We start from the raw sequence: 13,112 nt of genomic DNA, 5'->3' as shown, positions 1-13,112 counted from the left end.
AGTTTTTCTCCTCTCATCCAGCTCCCTTCACTATGTTACAACCCCTCAGATGTATCTCAGAACCCCCATCATTATGCTCATATCTGCCTCCTGTTCATCCTAATCAATAAGCAGTCTAGACACCAACATAATAAATAAAACAAAAAGTTCAGTATGATTGTTCAGCCTCCAAATCCTGAAAGTTCAAAATGGCTGCTGTGAAGAAAAGCTCACTGGAGCTCAAATCAGCTAATAACCACCCCCAAACACCCAAAACACCTGATATACCTCTAGAAAACAAACACCAACACCTAATCAATACATTCTCTACATCTCAAAGCTCATTAATAATCCTCTGTGTGGTTATATCACATGAAACACCCCACCACCCACCCATCCATCACCACTGCGTAGTGAGTCATCCTCTCCACACACGATCTTTGCACGCAGAGTGGAAAGTTCTACGTTCTGCGCATGCGCAACCCTGGATTAATGTCAAGGCACAAAAGTGGCGCTACATTGTATCCAGCTCCGCTCCGGTAAGAACTCTCTCTTCCTTTGATGTTTCATGGCAGCTTTTACACCTGATGGGGCAAAGTTTGGGGAAACTTGTGTGTATATAAGGGGGTAGGGGGGTGTGGGGGGGGTGGGGGGTAGACTCCACACACACACCCCCCTCCATATATACACCCCCACCCCCCCCCCCACCTCTCACCCCCCCCCCCACACACATACCCCCCCCCCCCTCCCTCCCCTCAGTGACACATTTAATGAACAATAAATTGTGCAGATGTGTGTGTGCTGGGCCGCCTGTGCTGGTCATATGGATCCCTAATGGCGGCTGCAAAAGAGTGAGAGAGGGGGGGTGAGAGTGAGAGAGGAGGAGGGGGGGGGTAAGAGAGTGAGAGGGGGTGCATATTCTATCTGCTCGTGAAAGGACAGGGTTTTGGGTCACTGTAACTACCCTCCTCCTCCTCCTGCTGGGGTATTTGTTTGCGCCCTGTTGTGCACTGAGGGCAGTTCATGTGATCCATGCCCCTGGTGGCTGCTGCGGGGTACTGGCCACTGATTGCACCAGGGTGGACTCCTCCAGCCCCCCTGGGGTAACTTTCCAATTAATGCCCCTCCAGCTCCCCAGGTATCCTGCAGAGGAGGAGGAGGAGGAGGAGGAAGAGGAGGGTCTCCAGATGTGGCATTCATGGATTAACTGCCCCACTGAGCAACATCTATCTCTTATTTCTGCTCTCTGTCTGCATAAGTTTCCTTTTCTTTGCTGAAGTGCTGTTCTGGCTCAATGGCGCAGTCTGTGTGCGCCATGGAGAGAGAGAGGGGGGGTAGAGAGGGTGTGTAGCCGGGGTTGGAGCTCTGTGGGCCGGGTAGGGCACGGCCAGTGGGGGGGGGGGGCTTTAGCGTCTCCTGGTACAATCTGTCCTTCATGTGCGGATGTTTTAACATCTGTGCATGCAGCTGCCAGGTGACCTGCGGCTGCGCATTACGCATCACCTCCCCTGTGACATAAGCCTTTTATATCATTATTATAATAATGATAATAATAATGTGTTTTATTGGTGATGAGTCTCTCTGCTGCCCTCCTACCCTGTGACCTGAATAGAGGGCTTCATGGATGCCAAGTTGCGCAAACTGAGATGGATGGAGGGGCTGATGTGGAGGTGATGATGCGGGTCTGGCGCAGTTTCAGCCTCCTCCTCCTCCTCCTCCTCCTCCTCCTCCTCCTCTCCATCCACCTGGTGTTGACGTGAAGGAGGCTCATTAATGCCCCCCCCCCTCCTCTCTGCATTGCAGAGCCTTTCTTTGCACAGATTCTCCCTCTCTGTTTCTCTGTTGGGTGTAATATCTGAAGCTGTGATGCATTTATCTTGCAGCTCAGCTTGGCTTTTTTTTTTTTTTTTTTTTTTTTGTGAGGCCTTTGGGTGCTCTCTCTCTCAAAATGTTGACACCAGTTAACCCACACACACACACACACACACACACACACACACACACACACACACACACACACACTCTGTCTCCAGACATCATGAGGTCGGGTTATGAATCTTCTATTAATACATATTAATACAGTCACTATTTGGCATCCCATCCTGTTTTTTTTTTTGTTTTTAACATTCAAGAACGCCTCATTGATCTTGAATGTGATGCTGTTTGGCCCTGCGCTTCCTGTCACATGGTCACCATGAGCAGCTCTTCCACTTCCAGCCTCACAGTGTTTTTACAGTCTCAACAACCATCACACACACACACACACACACACACACACACACACACACACACACACACACACACACTGTGTGCAGCTCTGCTATAATAATGCATGCAGTGTTTTTATTCAAAAGTACAGATGTGGATGAACTTTAATGCAAGAAGTTGACAATTTCTTCCTCACATTTCTGTAAAAAACATGAATATGAAAGAATTATTTTTTCCTCATACAAAGCATTTAAGCATATTGACATCTTACTTGCATTGAAACATCAAATACTTGAGAGTAGGAACAACAATAGGAAGTGATAGAATAGAAAGATGATGCATTATTATTATTATTATTAGAAAAGCACATTTCTTTTAACTTTCGCTTTAGAGGACTGATTCTTCAGTAGTGATGCAGACTTTTCCCAGTGGTCAGTAATGATATTTAGTATGCATGTGTTGAAAAGATTCTGCAGTTTGGGTTTTGAATATATGATCTGATCGCACAACACAATAGCTCTTCTGTAATGTTTAACTTTTGGTCTTTTGCAGGTGTAGTTTGTAGCGTTGTTGAGCAAACATCCCATAAAATGTCTTCCAGTTAGTGTCAACACTGCTTTTGATATTTCTTTGTTCTGTTTTGTTTGCTGCTTTGTTTTGAAACATAAATATTTTCTTGGTTCTGACCAAAGTACTTCCACAGCACAGAGTACAGGAATACGTCTTTACATAAGGGAACAGAGTAGCAGTTAAAAAGTTATTTAGACACTTCTACTTTTCATTATTTTGATTTCTTACATTTTTTTTATTTAGTTGGGATCATGGGGTGGGAAGGATGATGGTAGCAATTAATAAGTTGTTTTATGCGTCTAACTACTCTAAGAGATCAATATGTTATTAATTAAGAGTATGAAGGATAAAGTTGTAAATATGTTGACATAAGATTGTTGTTGTTTTTAAGATATGTTTATGTATATATATCTTTTTTGGGGGGGTTAATTAAAGTTGTAGAATCCATTTTTATATAAATATCTTTTTCCTTTTTTTATTTTATTAACAAATGTTTTTATTTTGTTGTGGGGATCATGGGACAGGAGGCATATACATAGCATTAATTAACAAATAAAGAGTATAAAGTTGTAATTAATATATATATAAATTCTTTCCATTCTTTATTTAGTTATTTTTTTATTTAGTCGTGGGATTATTGGGTTCGTGGGACGTACAGTAGCTATTATATATATTCTTTTTGATACTTCGGCTTTTCTTTATTTCCTGATAAATAACTACTGTGAGGGATCACAATGTAAGAAATAGAGAGAATAAAAACAGCGTTTTAAAATATAGAAGAAAAACAAACAGTCTGTTTCCTCCAAGGCACCGTTGGCTGCAGCGCTGTGACTTTTATTGGATGCAACCCCCACGGTGCCGGGGCCAAAATGGCCGCCTGATGATGTCACTCCAGTGACGTGGCTTCCTCTGTGCTCTGTTGTAGCTCTGAAGGCTGTGTTCAGGTGCTGTCTGAGTCTTACCTGTTCAGAGTGACGAAGGTAGAGCTGCAGACTGTCTGTGTGTGTGTTTGTGTGTCTGTGTGTGTGTGTGTGTGTGTTTGTGTGTGTGTGTGCTGCACCTGTCAGCAGAGATGTGACGTGTGATCTCACTGCTTCACACATGAAAGGGAGATTTTGACAGAAACAGATCAACCTAAAGACTGCAGACATCCCCCAAAAAGTGCTTTAAATAGTATTTGATCTTGTGTGTGGCACCAACTCTTCCTTCTACTGCAGCCTATTTCTTATTTTTGAATTTCATAGATTCGCTTAATTTAGCTGCTGAATGCGTTTTTATAACACACCGTTTGAATGTGACGTTGGCCAAACCAAACGGCACCCAGATGTAGAGCGCGGAGAACAAGCCCCTGTGGTGGTGGTGGTGGTGGTGGTGGTGGGCCTTACAGTCACCAAGGCAACCAAGGTGTAGCTTCACCAGTTGCTGTGGGCAACCGGAGCGAAGCTGTATGGAGTGTCACGTAGGGGGAAGGGAGGGAAGGAGGGGAGGGAGGTGAAAGACAGCAGGTGAGAGGAGGTGGAGGAGGAAGAGGAGGAGGAGGAGGAGGTGTGTTTGACTTCAACTAGTGATCATTTTGTCAGCTTTTTTATTTATTTATTCGAACCTGTCTACACGTATACAGATATATTTAAAAAAAAAAAGTATATTTTCCTCTATGTTTTGGCCTCTCGTCCACACGCAAACAGAGTTTTAGGTCCTTAAAACAGAGATTTCCAGTCATTATGTATCTGTGTGGTCACGTGTTTGACAAAAAGATGACGTCTTAGCATTAAAGATTGTTTAACTACAACAACTACAAACAAATATCAGTCAAACGGACCTGAATAAACCCAGACGGAAACCTCTGGTTCTGAAAAGTGAATCCAAAGCTTCCTGTCTTAAAGCTGCATTCTCTCTAGTGTCCATCAGGGGGCGACTCCTCTGGTTGTATAGAAGTCTATGAGAAAATGACTCTACTTCTCTCTTGATTTATTCCCTCAGTAAACATTGTAAACATGAGTTTATGGTCTCAATCTCTAGTTTCAAGTCTTCTTCAATACAGCATGATGTTCATTTAGTAAATGATGCTCCATTTAGAGTCAAACAGCAACATCATTCTATCGTTTCCACTGCGGCGTCCCATATCAACGGATGGTCTTGAGCTTGGTTGATATTATTGCTTAGTTTATTATGCCTCTTGCATGAGTCTTCCTCGTCATGATACTGTTCTTGAATGGCCACTGAGAAGCTTTCTTTTATCGCCTTTATATTGTAAAGTGTCACTAAGCAGCGACTCCACCTTGTTGTCCATCTACACAAGTGAATATTAAGTCAAATTAAATCATAATAACAGAGAGTGAAAATGTTTTAATGCAACCACTGGTTTCTTACTCTAAATGTATTTTTTTCCCTGTTCAACCACTATTTTACTGCGGTGGCATCAATTATCTGACACCCTGGGTAAATAAAAACCAAACTGTTTGCATTGGCAAGAGCTCATGTTTTAGTTTAACAAACCGTTAAAGTAGAACCAGCCCATGTTGACATAATGGCAGAAAAGGTGTCATGAGGGGTCTTTGTGGGGGGTGAGCTGGCCTCTGGGGATACCTCCGTCACCTGTGCAGCTGCCGGTAGATAATTAGGTGAAGCTGTCGTGTGATTGGTTCTCACAATGTCCTAACTGACTTTTGTGTTTTTTGCATCGCCCCAGGTGGTTGCCTTAGCGATGGACGGGGAGCCAGAACCAAACCCTGCCGTGGCAGACGAGGCAGCAGGGGAGCGGGTGGAGCCCATGGATGCCACTCCCTCCCCGAGCCACTGACCGCACCCGCCTCAGAGGAGGAGGCTGGGGAGGCGGTTTCCATGGTAACGGAAGAAGAAGGTGATGAAGCCACGAAGGAGGGCGGTGACGAGGAGGAGGAGGAGGACAATGACGATGATGACGTGGTTCTCGTAGGGGAGGAGGAGGATCCACAGCCTTCTGCCGCCACCGTCGCCGTCGCCGTAGACACGCCCAGCACAGACGGCCTGGAGACGGCCGAGACTGTGGACATGTCCCGGGAAAAAAGTCCTGCGTCTTCCAGCCCGACCGCAGTGTTGGCGGCGGCCGCTCAACCTCCCGCCACAGAGGCAGAGCCCATTGTCATTGACGATGAGGAGGACGGCGAGCAGAGAGATGCTTCCTCACCGGCGCACCCCGGGGGCTCCTCAGAGTCCCGATCGCCGGCGGCACTCAGCAGCACCGAGCCGGACTCAGAGATCAGGATCGCCAGCGTCACCACGCTGGGCTCAGGAGGAGAGAAAGGAGGCTCCACTGGTTCAAATACGCCGCCACATCTGGAGGACGTCCAGGAAGACATGACGCTGGTGATAACCTCGGTGACGTCGCTGCAGGGTGGAGCGGCGGCTGTGACAGCGGTGAGAATCTCCTCTTTTGACTTTTTATTCATACTTTTTGTCATCTAGTTTCTTTTAACTTGTACTTTCTTTGTTCTTCTTAAGTTATAACATAATAAAAAAAAGAAATGTAGGGATGCACAGAGCGCAGTTTTATTTTTTATTTTATTTTATATATATTTAACCAGTCGAGTCATTAGGAACTAATTCTTATTTATTATTATCCTATTTTAATTTATTTTATTTAACCAATATTTAACCAGTCGAGTCCTTGGGGACTAATTCTTATTTACTTTACTTTTTTTATTTTAATCAGATCTGCCTATTTGGATTTTTGCCAATAACAATCTTCTTTCTTTCTTAGAACTATACTTCACCACATACACAAACATTTTTTGTATGAATTCATGGAACATTGATATTCAGATATGTCTTCATTATAGAAGTTGGTTGTTCCAAATGTTTTAAGGTTGTTCCTCTACGGCCTATTTTGGACGTGCAGATGTTAAAAATGATGAGCTGTATGTCATCATCACTCGGAAACAAAAACTTTCACACCAATGTCATGATGTGTGTTTGTGTGTGTATATAAGGTTGTGATATTACTGTCTGTGCTGCTGTGTAGGAAGGTATCGAAAGATCACCGGTATAAATTTGCCCAACTGTATTTTGACTTGGGGCGAAATGAAAACGCTTTCATGATGTGTTAAATTTAATCTTGTAAAATGTTTGTTGTTAAATTTGAATGAATACAGTTATTTTAAGAAGATGTTTTCACAGCAGTATAAAATAAATATTAGAAAGCTTATAATACATTATTCAGTTTTTTAAGATTTCTTTTATATCAAAGCAATTCACCTATTTCCTTTTTTCTCAATTGCGTGTTTCCTGCAAATAACCACTATAAATGACAATAAGAAAGTAAAGAGATAACATTTGGATTTCTTTTAAGGTTTACAATGACTTTGTTTAATTTATGCCATGCAGTTGCCATAGCAGTGCTCTATCATTCAGTAGCATTTATAAATATACTGTGATATTTACCGTTACCTTCCGTGCTTCAATCGGATACTGTGATATTAATTTAGGTTCATACCGCTGTGTGCGTGACGTAAAAGCATTGTGAGGCACATGTGTGTAAATGTGACCTGCAAAAACCTGTTATATGAGACTGATCAGCTGATTGATTGCAGCATCTCTAGTCTTATCGCCTTTTGAAAAGTTCCTTCTGATGTTTTCTGCCGGTAGATGTTGGTGAAAGCAGGTCTTCTGTTTGGTGTGGCCGGTTTATTCTTGGCAAAGTGCATATTGATATCTTTGTAATGACACCGCTGTGATCTTTTATTCCAGTATTTTGCAGCTTCTAGTTAGTAGAGGTTTGATTCAGGCTGCTCAGCATACGGCGCACATGTTTGTTTGGGTGTTTGTTATCATTTTGTTTTCCAATGTTTTGTCACTAAGGAGAAAAACTATTTGTCTGTCCAGGCAGGTGAAGGCCAGCCGGAGGAAAACGGTCTCCAGATCGGCAGTGCGTTCAGCCTGAATCCAGACACCCCATCTGGTCGACCTACAGCCTCCTTTAACCCCGGGAGGGGCTCCGGGCCCGTGGGCCAGCTGGTCCAGAACGGAGACACGGGGACGCACAACAGAGCAGGTAAACAACTATAAGAAATGTAACTTGAACTCTGCTTTCTTTTTGGGGTGGGTGCATCACGTTTTCATGTCAACCACATTTCGAGGAGTCACTTCCTGCTGCACAGCATTTTATCAGCTTTTACGGAAATAGAAGCATAATGTAGATGCAAGCTAGCATGCTGAATATCGTCTTGAGGAAAAAGTGTCATGAGGATAGAAATGCTTTAATCACACAGTGAATGGAAACATGTTTTTTGTTTGTTTACATGCAACTACTTAAAGGGCTCCTAAAGAAATGAGAATGTGTGTTTTCTCTTACTGCAATCTCACTTTGCAGAGGGTCTAAATTCTGTCAAAAAAAGGCACAAAAAACCTCTTAAACACCAAATAGAGCAGATGTTCACATGCAGAGAAAAACATTGGGAAGGACATTGGGACTGAGACAGTTTGTTATGTTCCTGTCTCCACACAGACTCCAGATGGTGCTGTTCACTGCAGTGGTTCTCTTTTATTAAACTGGAGGATTCATTTCTGTTTCTTTGTTGGGGTGCATTAGAGTTTCATCTCAATCACATTTTTGAGCAGCTTCCTGCTGCACAGAAACCTTGATTCTGCTGGTGTGCAGCAGTGTTTATTCAGATTAAATGGATTGGAGACGCTGTTTGCTGGTTATCAGTTTTACCAAAGTTGTGAAACCACCGTAAAAATTGATATTTCATCATAGCTGCATTCTTAAAGACATACTTTGTTTTAGTTTCTGCACATACTGCATCTCCCTTACAAAGTATGCACTGCTGCATGCAGTATACCTTACATTGGGACACAGTACTTCCTCACAACATGGCATCTTGACGGTCTTGCTCATCTATCTGCTGCGCTTGTGGGTCTGAATAACCTGAAAGCATGCTGGCTTGCATACTCTAAAATGCAACTGGATGTAGAAGGACATCCTGGTATTTATTGGCATACTGCTTTTGACATGCTATGTATTGGGACGTACCAATAATTATCCTGGCATACTAGTAGGGTAGTATTGGAACCCATCTGATTGATCAAGATGCTCTGTTGTACCCGAATGGTTAAGGGACATACGACATACCTGCAATGTCAAGTTTAAAGGACATTATTATCTTATTAAAATAAAAACAGACCTTTGAAAATACACGATATGGACCAAAAGTATGAACAGCGGTACTTTACATCCATGTTATAGAAGAGCTCATTCTTCTTCTCTTCTGAGAAGACTTTTAAACAAGAATCTGGCTGCAGGGATTCATCCTCTGATGTTTAGCGACGAGGCCTGACTTTCAGTTAGTGTTTCAATTCAGCTTTAGCGATAAGATTCATCCTAACTCTAACAAAGAGGCCTAGTCCAAACCAAACCATGCAAAACAGTCCTATGATGCGTCTTTACCAAGAAGTTCCTGGTCATTTTTAATCCTGCGGCTACTTTTCAAGGAAGTAAAAGGTTCATTCAGCTCGTTGTCTGCGTTTCCATGGCAATCTAAAGACCTGGAGACTGAGGCGGTCTGCTGGTGGTCGCTGAGTAAAAACACTGTGCAGCCTGCAGTTCAGCGTGTCCGCCTGTTTCATCTAAGAAAAGTGAACCTTGTTTTTTGTCTCACTGCACTGACATTTACTGCTGCATCGTATTTACTGACACACGATGTGATGAATGAAAGAGAGGAGGAAAATGAAACTAGGAGCTTCTTACTTACAGTAAATCATCTGTTGAGTGTTGATGGTTATTTACTTGTCCTTTAGAACATAACCACAGAAGAAAATTGTCAATCAAACAAAGAGAAATGCTCTTGTCTTTTTCCTAAAATTGTCCTAAAACCATACGAATAATAATAGTAATCTTTTATTTATATAGCACATTTCATACAGACTATGTTGCTCAAATTGTTGCATAACAAATAAATAAAAAAATTGTATAAAATAAATAAACAGAAAATTCACATTTTTAGTACAATTATAGAATTCAACAGATGATTAAACTTGAAAACATTTAACGTTTAAAATGACAAATAAATTAATAAAAATGTATTAAAATAAATATATTGAAATACATAAAAGATACTAGAGCACTTCTTTCTTTATTTTATAAATGAAGCGGTACACAAATTAAAGCTTCGGCGCTGTGTGTGTTTGACCAATCAGAGGTAAAAAACACACCCTGAAAACCCCCGTATTTCTGGAAGTATGACCCCAGATCAGGGCCTTTTTTGAGGGGTAAAATGTATCTGAACTGAGACCCCTCTGCGGTCGAAAAGGCAATGAGTTACTCAAAAGGTTCCTGATCATTGGGGGAAGTTCCTGCAGTCAAAAAGAGGCTCTAGACCTTAAGTACATCATGCTATGTGCTCAGAGTATTCCATATACTTTTGACATATTGTGTTTTTTGGATGAGTGAGTCCAACTCCGATGAGACAAAGTGGTGACATTTGCAGGAAGCTTTTCTGTAGAAAAGTTTAAGAACAGCACAGAGAGTCGCTGCTTACTTCTTGAGTAATTGATCCTTCGTAAGTGACATTCCAACATCCATCAGTATTGGTCCAGAAAATGTAAAATGTCAGTATTAATGTGTCGTCCTGATACATTAACAGACGGAGACAACTTTTTTCTTTCTTTCCGTTACAGACTCGTGGATCTCCCAGTCGGCTTCGGTCCCCCGTAACCAGAAACAGACGGGGGTGGACTCTCCGTCACCGGCCTCCTCCCTCCCTAAACCTCCAGGACAGTCTTCCTCGTCCACTTCCTCCTCAGGCTCACAGCCACAGCCCCGGACGGTCAAGGTGAGCCACTCCCCGTGTAGAATAACATTAACACGGCAGAAAACTAACACTTTTTATTTTAATTTTAAAACTTTAATCCAGAGCAAGAGGTTTAATTCTCTATGCAACTTTTGTAATTGTGTTTTATATTTTATTTTACACACATATATACTATAATATATACTATACTAATAACTGTTAATGAATATTCACCCAAACAAACTGCAACCAAAGTCCACTGGAGCAGATTCAAAAGTGTTTATTAATTTGTTTTACTTTACAACAACATTTGGGATTTAACACATATAAATATATTAATGATGAACTGCTTATCCAAAAAAGTATAAAAGAGGAAGAAAAAAGTATAAAAACAGAATTATACTACAGTGTGCAATAGTATAAGTATATTAATGATAAGGTACATATAGAACAACAGGTAAAAAAAGGTAGAAAATGACTCACATCAGAAAAAACCATAATGTACAAAGGTATGAATATATTTATGATTAGATGAATATAAAAGAACAAGTAGAGAAAATTCATAAATGTATTATTAATGCATATAAAAAAATAGTAGAAAAGGTTAGAAAATTAATTATATCAGAAATATAGTGTATAAATAGATAAATCATGAAATGCATATCAAAGAATTGTAGAAATATTCTGATACATCAGTAAAAAGTACTATACAAAATACATTTTAATACATTAAAGGGCATCAAGAAACAATGCAGGTTAGACATACAAGTTACAAAAAAGACTAAAATCTAATGAACACACGTGGCCCCAAGTAGTTTATGTATCCAATAAGCTTTCAATAACTGATCAATGATATTGCCTCCCATATAATCAGCAGTGAGTCTGTCTATACATATTGATTAAAGGGAGAAGCATCGTCGTGCACCAGGTTTCTTCAGCTTTTTGGAGCTGAATTTCCTGCATTCAGTTCCTTGTTTATTTCCCTTTTTACATGGTATTTCCTGTTTTAGACATTTTTTAAATATTTGGCTGTTTTGTTATTGCGTTTATTTGGAAGGAACACAGCGGAAGCTTGTGCAAAAGAACATTTAGTCTCTTTTTCTTTCCCTCACCCATTTGTTTGGGGTGTTTGTTCACTTGAATGAAAGTAATCCGCTGTTTGAAAGAAGGGGTGCTCTTCTGGCAGCAGGTAGAGTGAAGTCATAGATAACTTATCGCCTGCAGTAAAGTCATCGTTGTGTTTGTTTCCCCCTCAGGTGACCTGTGCCAACTGTAAAAAGCCTCTGAAGAAAGGCCAGACGGCCTACCAGCGTAAAGGCTCCACACACCTGTTCTGCTCCACCACCTGCCTCTCTGCCTTCTCACACAAACCCGCCCCCAAGAAGAGCTGCACCATGTGCAAAAAGTGAGTCCCGGCCTCGAAGATGGATCCAACATGTAGCGTACAATAAACTAAAATCTCTACGTTACAATTATGGGAGAAGAGGAGTTGTTTTTAAGGGAATTTCCAGCAGTTTTGAGTTTTTTCCCGGTTCTTTATTGACTTTGAACTCGTATCTTTTCTAATAATCCAGACCAGTAACATGTCACATGACACAATAACAGACAGAAAGGGTAAAGAAAAAGCTTTTATTTTTCGTTCCATAGTGTAGTCAGACACTTAAAATAACATCTGATCCTATAAGTGGCAAAAACAAGCTATTTTATTGGACGTACGTTGACGGTTTATTGTCCCAATTAGTGACAAAAACATGGTAAAATAAGTCCAGATTGAGAAACACAAGTTTCCCTCTAAATACCAGGACAGATATCATTATTATTATTACCAATGGAAACACATTTTCTTCATGCAGATTTCAATGTATCTGTGTCGTGTGTTATTATTCAGGGACATCACGAACATGAAGGGAACCATCGTGGCCCAGGTCGACTCCAGCGAGTCCTTCCAGGAGTTCTGCAGCACCGGCTGCCTCGGTGCGTACGAGAACAAGCAGAACCCGCCCAAATCGGGGATCAAGACCAAATGCACCGTCTGCGGCAAACTCACAGAGGTCAGTCTCGTCTGACTCACTTGTCCTCTCTAGTTCATTTACCCGTCATTCTCTAGTCCTGACAGTGGGATGAATAATTGAGCAGCAGCAGGTTAAAGAAAGTCTGCAGCTGTTTAGCGTCCGTGCTACTAAGTTCTGATCACGACATAATGCAATCTAGAGGTTTCTCTGATAATCTGGCTCCTTCAGACTTCTTTGGTTTCACCTCTTCATTATTTACATCCTTGGCCTTTGAATGTTTGTTTTAAAGAAATAGTCCTGCTGCATTTATTTACACCTTCTCATCCTCATGTCTCTTCATCCTCTGAACCTCAAGTAGTTCCAGAGTGTTTTATTATATTCTTGTCACATTTTTCTATCTGTGGCCTTGTATTTTCACTGCAATATAGAAGGCATGCAGCTCTATGGAGGCACATCAATCAAGGCTAGAAGTATTTCTTTTGTGCAGAATAACACATTACAATGGCATAAATAATAGAAAATAAAAAAATGTAAGTTGAATTTGATCATTTGTTTCACAAAAATTGGAAAACAATGG

General features: G+C 41.3%; 2 protein-coding genes across 3 annotated transcripts in view; both read left to right on the top strand.

The window, feature by feature from the left end:
• Nucleotides 1–13,112, top strand: part of ttf2 (transcription termination factor, RNA polymerase II) — a 190,060-nt gene that overhangs the window by 48,272 nt on the left and 128,676 nt on the right. The gene's annotated exons all lie outside the window — the stretch shown is intronic.
• The window catches only part of zmym2 (zinc finger, MYM-type 2), a 31,409-nt gene continuing 18,734 nt past the window's right edge, over nt 438–13,112 (top strand). For both annotated transcript variants that reach the window (XM_054616037.1, XM_054616036.1), the window contains exons 1-6: nt 438–518; nt 5,447–6,153; nt 7,618–7,786; nt 10,411–10,565; nt 11,780–11,928; nt 12,412–12,574. In XM_054616037.1, the coding sequence (XP_054472012.1) occupies nt 5,599–6,153; nt 7,618–7,786; nt 10,411–10,565; nt 11,780–11,928; nt 12,412–12,574 (1,191 nt within the window). In that variant the 5' untranslated portion in view covers nt 438–518; nt 5,447–5,598. The remainder of the gene's footprint in view (nt 519–5,446; nt 6,154–7,617; nt 7,787–10,410; nt 10,566–11,779; nt 11,929–12,411; nt 12,575–13,112) is intronic.

The sequence above is a fragment of the Anoplopoma fimbria genome, chromosome 16 (assembly GCF_027596085.1).
Source record: "Anoplopoma fimbria isolate UVic2021 breed Golden Eagle Sablefish chromosome 16, Afim_UVic_2022, whole genome shotgun sequence".
Classification (NCBI taxonomy): Eukaryota; Metazoa; Chordata; class Actinopteri; order Perciformes; family Anoplopomatidae; genus Anoplopoma; species Anoplopoma fimbria.
This window is presented reverse-complemented; position numbering and strand designations above follow the sequence as displayed.